This window comes from Rhineura floridana, chromosome 1 (genome assembly GCF_030035675.1).
Source record: "Rhineura floridana isolate rRhiFlo1 chromosome 1, rRhiFlo1.hap2, whole genome shotgun sequence".
NCBI lineage: Eukaryota > Metazoa > Chordata > Lepidosauria > Squamata > Rhineuridae > Rhineura > Rhineura floridana.
The window spans coordinates 37,749,540-37,768,694 of record NC_084480.1 but is presented as its reverse complement, the minus strand read 5'-3'; the positions used below and the strand labels follow the sequence as shown (position 1 = coordinate 37,768,694).

The following is a 19,155-nucleotide window of genomic DNA, read 5'->3' as shown; positions in this document are numbered from 1 at the left end:
AGTATGCAAACATGTTTGCCAGGCTCATGTACACTCAACAGAGGAAATGGACTGCCTTCAAGTCGATTATGACTTATGGCAACCCTATGAATAGGGTTTTCATGGTAAGCGGTATTCAGATCCCCGTGAGGCTGAGAGGCAGTTACTGGACCAAGGTCACCCAATGAGCTTCATGGCTGTGTGGAGATTCAAACCCTGGTCTCCCAGGTTGAGAGTTGTTGTCAGTCAGACCACCCTAACAAATCTACCTGTATGGTGGACATGTCTTCAGATATATTTGTTGCTTTCACACATTTTCAGTATGTCTTGGAGACATCTTCTGTATGTCTGTGTTTTCAAAATCATAATGTGTGAAGCCTTCATATTCTGTGCACATAAAAGTGCAGAGTGTCAAAGGAAAGGAAACAAACTGTAGTTGTTATGTGCCTTCAGGTCAATTACTAGCCTTATTCAGGTGTTCTAAGACCCATGACAATACTTGCACAAGGGAAGAGAGTGGGGCTACACATGTTCAGTCTGTCCCTGCCCCTCATGCTATGCCAGCCCTTCCCCAAAGCTATAGACTGTTCCCATAAGCTGGAACCCTGAACCCCTAGGTTTCTAACTCATGGGGACAGCTTACTTTTGTCTAGCAGGATGCCCTGCTGCAGACATTCTCAGAAAGCATTGAGGAGGGGCCAGCATTGGGTACAATAGTGAGGTGGAACTAGAGCATCTCCTCTCCTCCTTCACATGGCTATGTTCTACCTCTGCTGTCAAAGTTGCTGGGAATCATAGGCGGGGAGAGTGCTGTTGCACTCAAATCCTGCTTTGGGGCTTTCCATAGGCTGCTGTGAGGTTGGACTAGATGGGCTGTTGGTGTAATCCAGCAGGGCTCAACTTACATTCTTTTGAGTAGTGTTGTGTGTTTCAGAATACCCTAGCAGGCATTCTATGCCCAGACTGAGGGATTCCCAGCTCTGAGAAATCCAATTTGCCCCGCCTCTTTACGTGTTTGGTGGAAAACACACATACACGCACAGTGTGTCAGTGCCTGTGGCAAAAGAAAGAGATGTAGCAATATCTCCTTTTAAAACATCTAGCACACTGTTACTATCAGAACATACGCAGTGAAGGTATTCAAGCAGTGGCTAGACACTGATCAGCCACGTGTTGCTCTAGCTATGTATTTCCAGCATCGAGTAGTGGGTTGGATTAGATGGTCTAAGTCTAACATTTTATGATGTATGTGATTATGGGCAATTTAGAAAGATAAGCCAGAACCCTATGCTTAGATGGGTAGGATTGTTTTTTTCAGAGCTTTCACAGTGCAACGAGCCCTAGCATAGATCCTCTTTGCCACTGCTCTCTGTTAGCGGAGCACTAGTTTTAATTCTGTAAATAATCGATGGGAAGCAAAAGTGCAAATGTTAAAACATTAATGAAACAGAGTGCCCAATGAATAATAGGTAGTAGAGCTGAAAGCACTATCTTTCCCCAGCACAGGAATGATGCCTTTTGGGACACAAAAGAATTTAGTAACAGGAGAGGAGAAGCCTTCATTGAATTAAGGCATAATTCACCAAGTACTGCTCTCCTGCAGACTCTGATTGAAACTGACTATGTTGCTTGGGTAACAGAGTGGGAAAGAGGGAGCTGTGACTCAAGACATTCCTGATTCAAATTTTGCCTTTGTCACACGCTTTCCAAATGGCAATAGGCAAACCATTATAGGTAATCTGAGTGACCTGTGATGAATGGCTTGGGAAGTGCTGAGCTCAGGGATCACCTGTCACAAGATTTCTACTCAACTTTTCATTCAATAGCTGAAGCAAATAGTACAACCCATTGATATGAAAACATAGATGTACAAATTAGGGATGCTGGAGAATTCCAGCAAAAATGGCACTGAGAGTGAAAATTGCTGATGTTTTGTAATTCATTCCATGTCCAGAATGTAAATCAATCCAGTAAATACAATCAGTATTCACTGTTGTTGATGTTTTTACTCTACAAATGATACATAACTGATTATATTTTACTCCCCATATGCACTGCATTTCCTGTGCACTGAAATGAATGGTGTGGAACAATGTAATGACAATAGCGTAGATATTGGTGGAAGATGACTTGTAGTGGAACAGAAACAGTGTTGCATATGAGGACTACAAGGCGGAACAAGAAATGATGACTTCTTACATAGTATAGATCCTAGCACATATTATCCTATATGACAGGGTTAAAAACATGCATGCAAAGCATGCATTAAAGTCATGAAATGGGCTACAAATGCAATAAAATTGAAGTATTCAAAAGCTGAAGAAATGGACAGGGTTCTGGCTACCATTCCCTCACACCATTTCTGTAAAGTTGCCAGAGAGGATTCTGCTATCAGTATTTGTGGGTCCCCTGTCAAGCACTTTGGCTCAAAAGGCACCATTTTGACTGGAAATATGAGGTCATAAGGATCTAGCAGCCTAAGACAAAGTATGCTTGAAGTTCCCATAAAAACTCTCTAACAAAAATGGGCAAGGGTTTGTCCATACTCTGTATACACTAGTATGGAACCTCTGAAAATCATTAACTGCTCAATTTAATCAAAGCAACACCTACAGATTGGCTATGAAGAACCCTGAGATTTCAAGTGCCTTTTACTAGAAGTATTTCAAAGTGCACCTAAAGCCAGGGCCAGCTCCAGGCATACCCTTGGGCATCAGCTTGCCCTGGCCCCCCAGTGGGTGGGTGGCCCCCCACACCCCCACACCCCCCTACCTGTCTAGTCTTTACCATTGCCCTTAATGAAGATGGCGGCCACGGTTTCCCTAAGGGGAATGAAGCCTCCGCCGCCATCTTTGTTGATGGCATACATGCATGCTACGTGCACACATCTCTGCCATCAATTAAGATGGCGGCAGCGGCTTCAGTACCTTAGGGAAGCTGCGGCCGCCATCTTCATTAAGGGCAATGCTAAAAAGCTGGCTGACAGGTAAGTGGGGTGGGTGGGGGGCGCAGATCACAGAAGGGGAGCAGAGGGCCCCTCAGGGGCTCCTGTAGCTCCAGGGCCCTTGGGCCAGTGCCCAACCTGGCCACCCTTTAGAACCGGCCCTGCCTAAAGCCTAGACTTTTGTTAAGCAGGAACAAGGCAACTGTCTCTTTTTGGTGCACTTAGAAATTGCTCTTCACAGACTACCTTACTCTTTTGGTGAGTCTGTTTTGAAAGCCCATAACTGTCTTAAAATCCAGAAACTCAGAAGCTCTCTTCAGGCATTTGCCTGGACACACAAGGGTCATGCAAGCTCCACCCCCAATATATCCACACGCATCCTCTCAGATTTTCACACATTGATTATGAAGGTCTGAGGCTTCTAACTGCATTCAGTTGAACATAGTCAGAAGCTTCCTTGATATTGGGAACTCTGATAACACAGGATTCCTGATTGCACAGAGGCTTCTAGCTGTATTCAGCTGAATAAAATTAGAAGGCCCATTCAGACCTTCATGATAACCTTGTAGAGGTCAGGGGAAGAGGGGGCATAGCTGCCACACAAGGTGATGTTGGGGGCAGCAGTGGCACACACACACATGGCACCCTACATACTTGATTAGGCTGAATACCTGAACAGGGTTAGAAAGTCTCCCCATAATCCTTCAAATGTCTGCCTAACTAAGTTTGGGATTCCTGTCTGGGTTTCATTTCTTGCCCACTGTGAATCCCCAGTTCCAGGGAATTCCAGAAAACGGTCTTGCTTTGATAACCTTAGTCAAATTTAGTCTTGAATCCTGGCTTTCATTGAATTCTCAGTGCCCACCTCCTGTATTTGAACAGAGCATAAGGAAGGAAAGTGATCTCACTTGCATAGGGTCATTCTCTCTCTCTGTCTCTCTTATCAGCTTTCCAATTCTAAATACAATTCCCACTCCTCTCCCGTTCTTATTATTTAATTAATTTATTTATTTGACTGATTGATTTATATCCCTCCCTTTCTCCCAGTAGGAGCCCAGGGTGGCAAACAAAAGCACTAAAGCACTTTAAAACATCATAAAAACAGACATTAAACTAAATTAAAACACAACAACCATTAAAAAATATATTAAAACAAACCATCTTTAAAAAGCTTTTTTAAAAGCTTTAAAACATTTTAAAAAGAAGGTTTAAAAGTATATTAAAAAGCAATTCCAACACAGATGCAGGCTGGGATAAGGGCTCTACTTAAAAGGCTTGTTGAAAGAGGAAGGTCTTTTGGAGGTGACCAAAAGATAACAGAGATGGCACCTGTCTTAATATTTAAAGGGAAGGGATTCCAAAGGGTTGGTGCCATTACACTCAAGGTCTGTTTCCTATGTTGTACGGAATGGACCTCTTGATAAGATGGTATCTGCAGGAGGCCCTCACCTGCAGAGCGCAGTGATCGAGTGGGTACATACGGGATAAGACGGTCTTTCGGGTATCCTGGTCCCAAGCTGTATAGGGCTTTGTACACCAAAACCAGAACCTTGAATTTAGCCCAGGAGCTAATGGGCAGCCAGTGCAATTCTTTCAGTAGCGGAGTGATTTGTTGGCGATACCCTGCCCCAGTGAGCAGTCTTGCCGCCGCATTCTGCACCAGCTGCAGCTTCCGAACCAACCTCAAGGGCAGCCCCACATAGAGTGCATTACAGTAATCCAGCCTGGAGGTTACCAGTGTGTGGACAACAGTGGTCAGTCTATCCCTGTCCAGAAACGGCCACAGCTGTCTTACCAGCCAAAGCTGGTAAAAGGCACGCCTAGCCATGAAGGCCACCTGGGCCTCTAGTGACAAAGATGGATCCAGGAGCACCTCTAGACTACGGACCTGCTCTTTCAGAGGGAGTACGACCCCATCCAAAGCAGGCAACTGACCAATTATCCACTCAGGAACCACCAACCCACAGTGTCTCCATCTTGCTAGGATAGAGATTCAGTTTACTGGCCCTCATCCAGCCCACCACAGAGTCCGGGCAGCGGTCAAGGGCTTGCACAGCCTCTCTCAATTCAGATGTTACAGAGAAATAGAGCTGGGTATCACCAGTGTACTCCTGACACCTTGCCCAAAATTTGATGACCGCTCCCAAGGCCTTCATATAGATGTTAAACAGCATGGGGGTCAAGATAGTAACCTGTGGCACCCCACAGCACAACTCCCAGGGGGCTGAAATACAATTGCCCAATGCTATTCTCTGAAAACAACCTTGGAGATAGGATTGGAACTACTGTAAAACAGTGCCTCCAATACTCATCTCACCAAGTCATCTCACTTCCCCCTAGTCATTTGTGTTCCAGAAGGGCCTATTCCCTGAAAATGGAGAAGTAGAGCGCTGATATGTACAGAGTCCCAAACAAGCCCCATCCATTGGTCAAAGAAGGAGCATTTACAGGGATCTTCCTGCTCCCCTCCCTGCCAGTAAGAACCCTCATCTTCAATTGCCAGTTGCCCTGGGACTGCAAAAGCAAGGAAAAAGGACACTTTGGTGCCATTCATCAGACAGGAGCTACCAATTGCTATACAGGCAAGAACATCTGAAATGGAAGATCAGCCTGAACTGAACTTGATTAAATTGCTTATCACTCACCACTTTGTTCTGGCCCTGAAGATCTTATCTCCCATCCCCTTGCGTGTCTTGTCTTTTTAGTTTGTCAGTTTGATGGCAGGGTCTCTCTCTCTCTCTCTCTCTCTCTCTCTCTAATTGATGTGAGCCACTTTGGGAGACAATAACTGTCTGAAGAGCATGATAGCAGTATAGTAAATAAATAAATAGAAATATGCAGTGTGGAGGTAATAATACTGCCTTGCATATACTGGCATTATAAAAATTGAGAACATGTTGTGAAGCACTTCAGGCATTAAGCGCTAAGTGAATGCTATGTATTATTAGGATCACTGGAGTCTTCTGATAAAATAGCAGTGTGAAGAAAACCCTGACACATATGCCAATGAAACAGCTTAGACTTGCTCACTTTTTGGATACAAAGCCTAGCAGGGTTTTTATAATGAACAAATAAATAAATGCATAACTGGTTCATTTGCTTGACAGAAGAGCCTTCTCAAATCAGACTGCAATTGAAAATTCCCCTAATGAAGAGTGGGATGCTGCTTGAAAAGTGTTATACTTTGAAATGACATATTCTAAAACAAATCTGCTCTCTGAACTCTGTTGCTGACTGCTGCTTTTTTGCCCTGTGTGGATTGAGTGTGATATCTGCATCACTGAACAGCAGTGGCATCCATCCTTCTTGCTTTACACCTTTCACACTAATTTCAGAAATGCAAGATTGAGGAAAATATCTGAATTCAACAACAATTCATCACCAAGAGTGCAATGTGCTCTACAAAACATAAAATTGCTGAATTGCTGCCCAGAAGGCTTATAACCTGCATTTAGATAGGTAAGACAGAGATGAAAGAAGAAGTCTGGGCTAAGAAGGGATTAAGGAGACTCAGGTAGCAGGAGAACTCCAGCACGGAAGGGAAGGCAAGAGAGACAGACTGTTAATTTTGAGAAGGTTGATGAGGGAGAAAAAGGAAAAAAATCCTGATTGACATAAAATTGGTGAACATTCCAGATATAGGAGAAGCAAAAGCAACAGAATGGAGAGGGGATTGGGAAAGGCACAAAAGAGGGAAATGAAGGTCGCTGAATCTTTATGATATGCAGAGATCAAATGGAAATGAGAGGTAGAGTTTTTAAAAATACACTAATTGTAGATTTTAGGAAATTATAAAATGAGAGGGATGAGAACATTTTGCAATCCTTTCCCCAGGAATTCACAAAGTCTACCATTTTCAAATGACCACACCCCAATACCAGTTATTAATTACTTATTCTGTTGCATATAGAAGAAGGCAATGATAAACCAGCTCTGAATACCGCTTACTATGAAAACCCTATTCATAGGGTCACCATAAGTCGGGATCGACTTGAAGGCAGTCCATTTCCATTTTCTGTTGCATATATCATGGTGACAGGGTATGGTCTGAAGGCACATGATCTATTCACTGAAGCTAAGCAAATCTGAGCCTAGCCACTGCCCTGATGGGAGACTACCTGAGAAACTCCATGGTCTCGCCTTCCTGGATCCCTCTGCGCCTATTTTCCTACACATACCTTTGCTTATCCAGCTCTACCACACTCAGCCATCCAAACGTCTCCGATTCCCTGAAAACAGCACCCCCTGTTTTCCCTTGCTGTCCCTTTTGCCTGGAATTGCCCCCCTCTCCATGCAACCACTTCCCTTATTTCCTTGAAGTCCCTCCTCAAAACTCAGGGAAACTTTGGGATCATATCTCTAGTCCCTATTGTAACTAAGCAAAAGGATCTGTAATTGAAGTAATCCCATATTCTTCCTGCCTACTCAGCCTCCTTCCTCTGTTGTTTCCTGTGCCCATTGCAAGCTGAAAGCCCCTTGGGGTAGGAGCCTGTCTTCCCTGCTCATTGTAAAGTGCCAAACACATATGCCATATAAATAAATAAGAACAATGACACAAGTTTTCTGAGTGGTACACAAAACAAATACAACAATTAAAATACAAAATAAAACACTACAAGCTATTAAAAGCTAAAAAAACCCTCACAGATTATTTTTGCTGCTACCAAAAGATTCTTAATGCAACCTTTGTTCTTACTAAGAATTAGGCCACCAAGGTATCTTAGCAATGGAATCACCGTGGTCAGCTCTTTGAAAGTTCGGACTAAAACCTGGAGCAGATTCCACTACCCCACTGACATGGAGCCACCTGATGCCACTGTTAGTAAGACAACCTTAGAATCACAAAATATGCAATGGCTAGTGACTTCCGGGAAGGGTGACTTCGCTTGTGCCTGCTTTTGAGACGGGCTCCCGCCTCAAAAGAAGCTTATTCAGATATAAATCAGTCAGAACATTTTTTTTTTTACTGATGAAATTTTTCCCGGGCAGGGAGAAACGTAGAAATCAACCTCAAAAGCCTGTTTTTGTTGGGAGGACTGGATTTCATTAATTTATGAGAAAAGGTCCAGCCAGCAATGCCGGATGGACTTCCGAACAAGCTCTATCTGATTAATGCGATACGTTTATCTTTTCTTCAAAGAGAAAATGGACTAACAGGCAAGCACCCTTCTTTCTATTATTTTTTTTACTTGGTTTAAATTGTTGCAGCAAAAAGAGATTTGTCAAATGAATCAGCTTTAAAGAACTTCTGGGTGAGCTATAACTCTTCTCTGTTATTCACGAAATTAACAGCTTATCTCTGTTTCTATTGCAAAAAGCTGTCCTGGAAGTGCATTCTAAAGATATAAACAGAAGAGGGATTTCTATTCCGAGGAACATTATATTGTCTGGGACTATTCTCTTTTTGGTCTATTTTATTTTGACGAATCTGCTTCTTCACGACGCCACTAACTGTTTTGATGCTGGGAACTAAATTTGTTTTGTATTCTTGAACATAGAGAGATAAGGCAGGCTGCTCTGTTTATACTGTGATGTCATCAAGCCTGGAATATTAACCCAATTGTTGCTGAAATAAGAAGTGGTTCTTCTTTATTTTTGTTTTGTTTTGTTTTCGTGGTTTTAAAAATGGCAATCAAGAAAGTGGCTGAGAATCTGGAAGTAATTATGTTTCAGAAAATAATGGATGAGATTGAGATAACGAAACAAACCCTGCGACAGGGCAGTAAGGAGCTGAAAATTGAACTGAGCAAAATGACGCAGGAGCTTAAAGAAATAGGGGATCCTGTGAGAGAGGAGAATGAGATCAGAGATGAGAAAAGAAAAAATAAAGGGAAGATACAAGCCCTGGAGATTGGAACAAATGTGGAATTGGAAAAAGATCTGGAGTTTATGGATATTAGAAATAAAATCTACTGTATGGAATTTAACGTTATCTCTGAAGAAATTAATGAAGATATTAGAGATAAAGTTATCAATGGCTTGGATAATCTTCTGGACTGGAATGACGTGATGGAGCTTGATATAGAGAAAATCTATGGAATTAACTGCAGCCATGTGACAATGGAAAAACTCTCAAGAGATGAGCCAGTGCATTTTGTAAAAAAGAAGAACAGAGATATGACTTTACAACAATATTTCAGCAACTTATTCAGAATTGATGGCAAGAAAATATTTGGGATAGAGGAAATTCCCATCAGACTCTTATTATATGACTATGGCTATGACAGCAAGATTATTATGGAATACTGATAATGGAAGATTGGACACTGAAATTACTAGACTTAACAGGACTATTGAAGATGGAAGATGGAATTAATAGGGATAATGGAATAATGGCTATTGAAATTATTGGACCTAACAGATTTTGATGAGATGGATTAATCAATATGTTTATTTGGACTATGGTTATGACAATAAGATTATTATTATTATTAACGAGATGGATTAATCGACATGTTTATTTGGAGAAAAATTGATAGATATATTTCTTAAAGAATTGAAACCTCTCTTTGACTTTTTGTGGAAAGAATAAAATAATGTTTATGAGATTTGATGATTAATTAAGATAACTACTGGAGGAAAGTGATTTTATAATATAATTTAAGAGACAGGATTGTTATATATTGTAGACCTACAACTGATTTGATCTGCGACAAATGGGATGTCAACATTTTATTTTTTTGTTTAATCATTTTTGTTTTGTTTTGTTTTTTGTCTTTGAATGTTTTATGATTTTGTTTTGTATGTTTTATAAAAATTTGAATAAAAATTATTGTAAAAAAAAATGCAATGGCTAGTTATCTCAGCTATCTTCAGAAGTTAGGTACTTTTTGCCAATTTCATTTCCACCACACAGGTATTAAGCAGTAATATACTGACACATGTCCAGACATTCTTATGCTCAATCACATCAATAATGACAGCTTCTACTGGCTTCATTATGTGACCACTCCATTATGCGAGGTAGAAGCTTTTAATGTGAGGACTAGAAGCTTGACACTGGTGAGGAGAGAAAAGTACAAAACATTTGCAAAGCCAAACACATAATAGCAAGTTAGAATTTCTTAGGAAAGTTGTGTCTGTTCCTAGAGAACAAGTCAGAGATGTTTCACAGTCACAACAGCTACAGGAATGTGGCTGTCAAATCCGGTATTCTATATTTCCCATTTGTTTCTGTCCAAAATTTCACTTACCAGTCTTGCACAGCATTGAAGGATTCTTCATTGGTGATGTCATACATTAAAATGAAGCCCATTGCACCCCGATAGTAGGCTGTAGTAATTGTCCTATATCTCTCTTGACCGGCTGTGTCCTAAAGCAATGAAATACAGACAAATATGGCTACAAGTTGTTAAAAGTCTTGTTTTTAAAACCAGAAATTACATTTAGAATTTAATGCTTAGAAGCCATTTTGACAAGTAAGCAGTATATAACAACAACAACAACAATACAATGGCCAAACCTGTACATAAGAGTGGAATTTAAAACATTGATTTCCTTTCAATATTCAGCATAAACAGAGCAGAGGACTCCACCATGCCATTGTTTGCCACTGTTGGGTGTTTGTGTATCCCAGAAGAAAGGGTGAGATGGAACCAGTCACTTTCCTTCCCATTTGTGGTCAGAGGAAGAGGCAAACCACAAGTATGTAGGGCTGAACTAAGGCCACATTTAATTCAATACAGATCTAAGCACAGGGCAAACGCTGTGCAGGATCAACAATTACTCCACCCAACTTGAGCAAGCTGTGACGATCCCACCTCAGACCTCCACCTGTCAGGTCCCTCCAGTCAGGATCCCGGGTTTTATTTGTTCTCTCATCGGCTCTAACACAGATCTCGCAAGATCCTACTGCTAGGCACCACCACCAGCCACTCCCTGTTTCACAATATTGCCTTAGGACTTTGCCTTAGTCCCCTTCTGGCTTATTGTTACTTTGTGTCTGGGTGCACTTGCAGGCCACAACCCCCCAGTATCTTTGTGCCAATAAAGCATACAGCCCTGGGTTGCCCTGGATACTTGATGATACACTATCTCTTCACCGCTGCCACCATTGATACTGTTTCTGCACCTTGGTAATTACCCTGCCCACCCTTCTGGTCTGTGAAAGCCCCAGCCAAGGATGAGGCTTTTGGTAAACCAAGAATAATATTTATTTATAAACACCAGGAAATAACAAGATTACTTTAGGTATAGTTAACAAGCGTATGGTTTCATATAGTGTCACTCTTTATGTTTCCAGTCATATTATACAGTCACAAGAGTGGCTGTATACTATAGTCAGTAGGGATTTTTCGTGTTCTACCATGTTAAATGAAAATACCCCCCACACCCCTTTCTGGTGCTTTGTATAGTCCCAATTCAAAACAAAAACTTACAAGTCTTATACTGTTGGATTCAGAATCGCTTGCTCTACAACTCTGGAAGTTTTCTTGGTGATACACAACCCCACCATGGAGAATCCACAGGTTAAAGTGAAAAATGGGAGAGAAAAAAACTAGAAGCCGTTTGGACTTTTTTCTTGAGAAATTGTCATAATCTGTTGTCGTCAAATCCCTGAGCTTGCCCCAAACACAGTACTTCATCTGTAGTAGGTTTAAATTAAAAAAAATGGCATGGTTTATTTTTAATTAATTTATTAAAAATGCATTACAGTGGATCATAACGTACCACATGCGCAGAAAAGTTATTTCGTTTCACTCTCCCTCCCCATCCCCTTCCAGTTACTTGGAGGAAGCAGGGGAAGTCTGCTCCTGTGATTGGTAGGCAACAGACATGTGACTCACACTGCCCTTCTGCTGAGCTTACTCTGTGTGAGGAAGCACGCATGTGATAGAGAGAAAATGGCCGATGGAGGGATGTATTTTATTTTGTTTGTTCACCGCCCTGAGAGCTATTTCGCTCAGGGCGGTATATAAATTGAAATAATAAATAAATAAATAAATAAATAAATAAATAAATAAAAACTATACTCGGAAGTAAGTCCCATTGAGTGCAGTGGGGCTTACTCCCAGGTGAATGGAGGTTCTGTGTGCTAGCAATGAGCTTGAAGGGAAGGAAGGTGGTAAAATGTCTACTCAGAAGTAAATCTCACTGAGTTCAGTGGGGCTTACTCCCAGGTAAGTGGAGTGGAGGTTCTGTGTGCTAGCAATGAGCTTCAGGGAAGGATGGAGGAAAATTGCCTACTCACAAGTAAATCCCATTGAGTTCAGTGGAGCTTACCCCCAGGTAAGTGGAGCAGAGCTTCTGTATGTTTGCAATGATTTTGAAGGGAAGGAGGAAAAAGTCTACTCAGAAGTAAATCACACTGAGTTTAGTGGGGCTTACTCCCAGGTAAGTGGAGGTTCTGTGTGCTAGCAATGAGCTTGACGGGAAGGAAGGTGGTAAAATGTCTACTCAGAAGTAAATCTCACTGAGTTCAGTGGAGCTTACTCCCAGGTAAGTAGAGCGGAGCATGTGTGTGCTAGCAATGAGCTTCAGGGAAGGAAGGAGGAAAATTGTCTACTCAGAAGTAAATCCCACTGAGTTCACTGGGGCTTACTCCCAGGTAAGTGGAGCAGAGCTTCTGTATCCTTGCAATGATTTTGAAGGGAAGGAGGAAAAAGTCTACTCAGAAGTAAATCACACTGAGTTCAGTGGGGCTTACTCCCAGGTAAGTGGAGTGCTATTTTGGGAGAAGGGCAGGAGAGAGAGAAGGGGGGGAGATTCTGAGGGCTCACACTGTAATTCTAAAAATGTCTACTTAGAAGTAAATCTCACTTATTCAATGGGGCTTGTTGTTGCTGTTATGTGCCTTCAAGTCAGCGACCTCCAAGAGCATCTGTCATGAACCACCCTGTTCAGATCTTGTAAGTTCAGGTCTGTGGCTTCCTTTATGGAATCAATCCATCTCTTGTTTGGCCTTCCTCTTTTTCTACTCCCTTCTGTTTTTCCCAGCATTATTGTCTTTTTTAGTGAAACATGTTTTCTCATTATGTGTCCAAAGTATGATAACCTCAGTTTCATCATTTTAGCTTCTAGTGACAGTTCTGGTTTAATTTGTTCTAACACCCAATTAATTTTTACAAAATTAAATTTGATTACATTCATAGTACAATCCTAACCCCAAACCTAGTCTAAAGTAAATCCGATTCAGTTCAGTGGGACTTAGTCCCAGATAAGAAGGATTAGGATTCCAGCCCCTTAGAAGAAACAGTTGGGGGGGCAGAGAAAAGGAGGGGAGTTTGCCTATGTGTCTGCTCATGTTGTTGTGTTGGACTGCCTTCAAGTTGATCCCGACTTACGGCGACGCTATGAATAGGGTTTTCATGGTAAGCAGTATTCAGAGGGGGGTTACCATTGCCTTCCTCTGAGGCTGAGAAGCAATGACTGGCCCAAGGTCACCTGCGCTCTCTCCCACTGCCTGCCTTCTCCACTCGCTCAATCAAGCTTGAGGGAAGGAAAGAGTCAAAAAATGGGGGGGGGGAGCTTTCAAGGACTCTGTAATTTTTAAAAAGTGTACTCGGAAGTAACTCCCATTGAGTGCAGTGGGGCTTACTCCCAGGTAAGTGGAGCGGTGCTTCTGTGTGCTAGCAGTGAGCTTGAGGGAAGGAAGGTGGTAAAATGTCTACTCAGAAGTAAATCCCACTGATTTCAGTGGGGCTTACTCCCAGGTAAGTGGAGCAGAGCATGTGTGTACTACCAATGAGCTTCAGGGAAGGAAGGAGAAAAATTATCTACTCAGAAGTAAATCCCATTGAGTTCACTGGGGCTTACTCCCAGGTAAGTGGAGCAGAGCTTCTGTATGCTTGCAATGATTTTGAAGGGAAGGAGGAAAATGTCTACTCAGAAGTTAATCACACTGAGTTCAGTGGGGCTTACTCCCAGGTAAGTGGAGTGCTATTTTGATTAAACCCTCCCCGTCCTCTTCCCCTCCCTGCCTCTTCCCTGGGTCAGTGTTGGACTACAACTTGGGAGAGCAGGGTTCAAATCCCCACACAGCCATGAAGCTCACTGGGTGACCTTGGGCCGGTCACTGCCTCTCAGCCTCAGAGGAAGGCAATGGTGAAACCACCTCTGAATACCTTTTACCATGAAAACCTTATTCAAAGGGTTGCCATAGGTGGGGATTGACTTGAAGGCAGTCCATTTCCATTTTCAAACATGATTGCATAGAAATAAATCCCACTGAACAAAAAAGTATGCAAATGATCAAACCCACCCTCCCGTCTCCTCCCTCCTATCCCCTCCTATCCCCTCCTATCCCCTCCCTTTGCCCCTCCCTCCCCATCCCCTTCCAATCCCCTCCTCCACCTCCCCTCCTCCTCCCCATGGTCAGTTTTATCTATCTTAAGCATGATTGCATGGAAGTGAATACCATTGAACTCTATAAGCATGGAAATGATCAAACCTGCCTTCCCTTCCCCCTTCCTTTGCCCCCCTCCAATACGTTCCTTCCCCTTCCCACTCCCACTCCTCCTCCCCCATGGTCAGTTTTTCCTGTCCTAACCAAGATTGCATAGGAGTAAATCCCATTGAACTCAATAAGCATGCAAATGATCAATCCATTCTCAGCAAACTTGGACAGGATCCCATTTCTTATCTGCCAGATTAAAAAGCAGGAAAATTCACTCATAGGCAAAAAACCTTGCGGTTTAAGAATGTACCTATAGCCCACAGATATTTCTATCAAACTTTAAAAAGCAGGGAAATTGGGCAGCTATAGTGAATGCACCAGGGGAGCAGGAGTCCTGACCTCCTCTCTGAGATATTGTACTGCCCTACAAATTGGTCAAAATGCAAACACCATTTGGGTTGGTCTTTCACAGTCCAATCCACTTTCTATTAGTTGCTGATTCCGAATATGGCATCGTTTTTGCTAGATTAGCTCTAATTTTTGAGATAATGGATGCCCCCATTGAAAAACATAACAAATTCAAAAAATGTAATGGTCAGACATAGCCTGCCCACAAATGACATGGAAACTGTCTCAAATCATACAAAAGTAAACACATGAAATACCTAATGGCGTTGTATTCAGTACATTAACATTAAAACAAAGTAAGCTGATTCAGATAATCACAATTAATGCATAGAAAAACGCTGTGTGTACGATTTTCTTTTATGTGGGACATCAGGACAATCACGTTGGAGGCTCCAGCAGTAGTCTGCCATCATGTGTCTGTCCCATCTGCCTTGATACCTTTCCTCCATCACCTTTATATCCTGATGGAACCTCTCCCCTTGTTCCTCACTAAAATCACCAAGATTATCCGGAAATCTGTCTAAGTGGCTATGGAGATAGTGTACCTTTATGCTCATATTAGTACCCAAATGTTTAAAGTTAGCGAGCATGTTTTGCACCAATTCTTCATAATTGTCTGCTTTGTGGTTACCCAAGAAGTTCTTGACAACTGAGACATAACTGCACCAGGCAGAAGCTTCAACATCATTCATAAATTTAGTGAAATTCAAATCATTGATGAGTTTACAAATTTTAGGACCATCAAAGATTCCTGCTTTTAGTTTTTCCATAGTCAGTCCAAGGAACAATCTACAAATGTATTTGAAGCAATCATCATCTTTGTCCAAGGCCTTAACAAATTGCTTCATCAGTCCAAGCTTGATATGGAGTGGTGGGAGAATGATTTTTTCTCTGTCAACCAATGGCTTGTTAATGATGTTCGCTGCACCTACAGTCATGTGTTCCCTTGAAGGCCATGTCACTTTTTCCCAATAATCTCGCTTTGCCCTACTATCCTACAAGCAGATGAAACAAGGGTACTTCGTGTATCCACTTTGCTGCCCGAGCAAGAAGTTCACCATCTTTAGATCAACACAAATAGACCACTGGTACTCATGATAGCAGAGCTTCTGCAAGACCATTTTGATATTTTCATATTCTTCTTTAAGTTTTGTTGAGTGAGCAATCGGAAGAGATGCATAGTGGTTACCATTGTGCAATAAAACACATTTCAAGCTTCTGGTGGAGCTGTCTATAAAAAGCCGCCAATCTTCTGGTCGATATTCTGGTAGTCCCATTTGGAGAAGTCCAGGAATGTTATTGCAGTATACAAGTTCTTCATCTTGGCTGAAGTATGGAAGAAGTCCCTCCTCTCTTGTCCGATAAGCTGTTATGTTAGCTTCCGGCTGTAGACAGTTCTTTTCCATTAGCCTGGATGCTAAAAGTTCAGATGCTTGCTTTGACAGACTGAGGTCTTGTACCAGATCATTGAGTTCTTTTTGGGAGAACTGCTCAGGTGTTGAAAAGCTTTCTTCATATCCACTTCCAGGGCTACCACCTGTGCTACACTCCACGTCCAGCATTTCTTCAACATCTGACAATGGAAGGTCAGGCAGTGAGGTAAACACTGGTATGGGAACGTCTTCGCTGTGTGGCACAGGTCGCCTTGCTGAATCCAAATCAGGACACTCCCACTTATGTTTCTTCTAGCGATTGAAGCCTTTCACATTCACAACACAAAAATAACAATCATCGTGATGGTTTTGCGGCTCTCTCCACACCATAGGCACACCAAAGTTTAAACGTTTCCTTTCTCCATTTTTCCACTGTCGTAGGCACTCTACACAGGTTTTGCAAACCTTATGGGGAGCCCAAGACTTATCTTGATCTCCAAGATTCCAAAATAAGCAAGATATGCTTGTTTTACAAAGTCAGTGATGTTTTTTCTTTGTTTTTGCAGAGTGTATTCGCCACCAGGGCTGGCTCCAGGAATCCGGGGGCCCTTGGGCATTAGCCTGCCCCGGGCCCCTCTGCTTCCCTTCCGCGAATCACAAGACGAGCTTTCGAACCGCCCACCATCCCCTGCCATCCCCAGCGCTTCATCTACCTTTCTCTGCTGTTCGAGCAGGGTTGCCATCAATAAAGATGGCGGCCGAGGTTTCCGTAAGGGACTGAAGCCTTTGCCACCATCTTGGTTGATGGCATGCAGCGCCTGCATTGCTGCCACCAACCAAGATGGCAGCAGAGGCTTCAGTCCCTTATGGAAACCTCAGCCGCCATCTTTATTGATGGCAACCCTGCGCAAACAGCAGAGAAAGGTAGGTGAAGCGCGGGGGATGGCAGGCGGTTTGGAAGCTCGTCTTGCAATCCACGGGATCGTGAAGGGGAGCGGAGGGCCCCCCAGGGGCTCCTAGAGCTGCAGGGCCCTCGGGCCAGTGCCCAACCTGGCTGCCCTTTGGAACCAGCCCTGTTCGCCACAAACGTAGCGGAATGCATTAGGATTGTGTAAGCAGCCTCTTCGTGACGAACTCATATTCCTCTTCAAAAAAAAAAAAAGTATCAATATGATATTATATGCAATGGATAAACTTGCAAAACAATGTTCAAGAGTAAAAAGACAGACCAAACCCTGCTGCATATGTCAGCAGCTACAGGTCGTATTGGGGTACAATCGTCATTTGAGGGGTATCCATTATCTCAAAAACTAGAGCCAATTCGGCAAAACTAATGTCATTTTTGGATTTAGCACCCCCAAAATACCCTAAAGTCATTCAAACATCCTTGGCAACTAAAAAAAATTTTTTTTTGTTGGGCTGTGTAATACAAGAATAAAATTAGTTAAAACAATTTACAGTCAGACATATGGGGGGTCCTTATATATATTATACATATAGAGAGAGGTACATATAACTAAAGCTATATGATCCCCGCAATTCCAAGGGTGGCAGAACTACCAAGAGGGAAGGAGGTTGTCTTTCAAATATTTGCAGCCTAACAGCATTATACAATAATTTAATCTTGAACTGGGCTCAGAAATGACCTGGCAGCACCTTGTTCCCACATAGCTTCCAAACCTTTCACATTTTCTTTTGTGCATTCATGCCTAGCTGAAAACAAAATGTCTAATCTATGGCACTGCAAAATATTGATCATTTTTTTAAAAAAGTTTTACATTACCTGTTCATCTACATATACTACACACAAATAACTTTTTGGATCATATGCGTTTAGATAAAACCCATTCCCTTTACTTCCACTATGACCATGTTCACTCTCAATAATTGTTATATTGGCATTAGAGGAATACAAGCAAGGGGGGGAATTCTCAGCATACCCATAGTTCTGCAGTCCCTGTTAAAATGAATATTCCCATTAATTTCAATGGGCCTTGCACAGGCAAACGTTCTTCTGAATTGTGCCCTTATGGACTAATCTAGAGAAAATGAGGGTACTGAAGCATCATTTATTGGGATAGGACTTAAAAGAATCTTAATGCTCTTTGAATTATGTCTACAATATATTGAAACTATATAATATGTTATTTTGAGAAGAGTAGCCATGTTAGTCTATTCTTGCAAAACAGTTGTTGCTGAGAGACTAATTAATTTATGCATAAGCTTTCTAAGCAAGAGCTTTCATGGACTAGAGTCCTCTTAGTCTTTAAGGTGCCACAAGACTCTTTAAAATATTCAATATCACTAGAAATGACTTCAGTTAATAAAATGCTAATATTTTCCTGATCCATCTTTCTGCAGTTAATTTTTAGCCCTTTTGTTATGCCTGACTTTTATGCAAATAGAAAGCATGGGAGAATTAATTTCCATATTTCATTTACATTTCTTGCTGTAAATCAATGTGGGTTTTTCTCATTAAACTGTGAGTTGAGCCTCTGTGTAAAACCAGTTCTTTTATCGACTCAGTCTTGCTTACTCACTGGTATTAATTTACCCACTGATCAGATTATCTTTAATTTCAAAATGTCATGGTCTGCTTTTTAGTCCAGAGTTGCTTCCTAAGCAAAACCTAACAGAATATGCCTGGCGAATATTGATAAAAAGTTGATCTATTCTTCCATGATGATGTTACCATGGCAATCCATCTTGTTCCTGGATGAACAGAGAAAATACATAAAGATTTTCAATGGAGCTCTTCTGTTTGCTCCAGTACCAGCTATAGATATGTGGAACAGAGTCAAATAAGTTTGCACTACGGTGGCCATTTTACAAACATCCAACAGTGAAGATTCATGCACAGCCAGGGTAGTAGGAAACATAGAACATTTATAGCCTGACATATGAATGTTTACTCAAAGGCTGGTCCCAGTGTATTCAGTGGTGGTTGCTCGCCTGTAAATATGCATAGGATTGAAGCCTGGCAGCCTCATCCCATGAATGTCTATTTAGGAAGAAGTTGTCTCTGAGTTTAGTAAAGATTTCTTTCAAGTAAATCTGCACAGCATTGCAGCCTTAGTTGGACTGTGAATCAACTATTAGCAAATCTGATTTGCATG

At 41.9% G+C, this 19,155-nt stretch overlaps 1 protein-coding gene across 3 annotated transcripts in view; it reads right to left on the bottom strand.

Moving 5' to 3' along the window:
- The window catches only part of RAB3C (RAB3C, member RAS oncogene family), a 179,637-nt gene that overhangs the window by 84,424 nt on the left and 76,058 nt on the right, over positions 1-19,155 (bottom strand). For all 3 annotated transcript variants that reach the window (XM_061618404.1, XM_061618414.1, XM_061618401.1), the window contains exon 3: positions 10,117-10,235. In XM_061618404.1, coding sequence (XP_061474388.1) covers positions 10,117-10,235 — 119 coding nt within the window. The remainder of the gene's footprint in view (positions 1-10,116; positions 10,236-19,155) is intronic.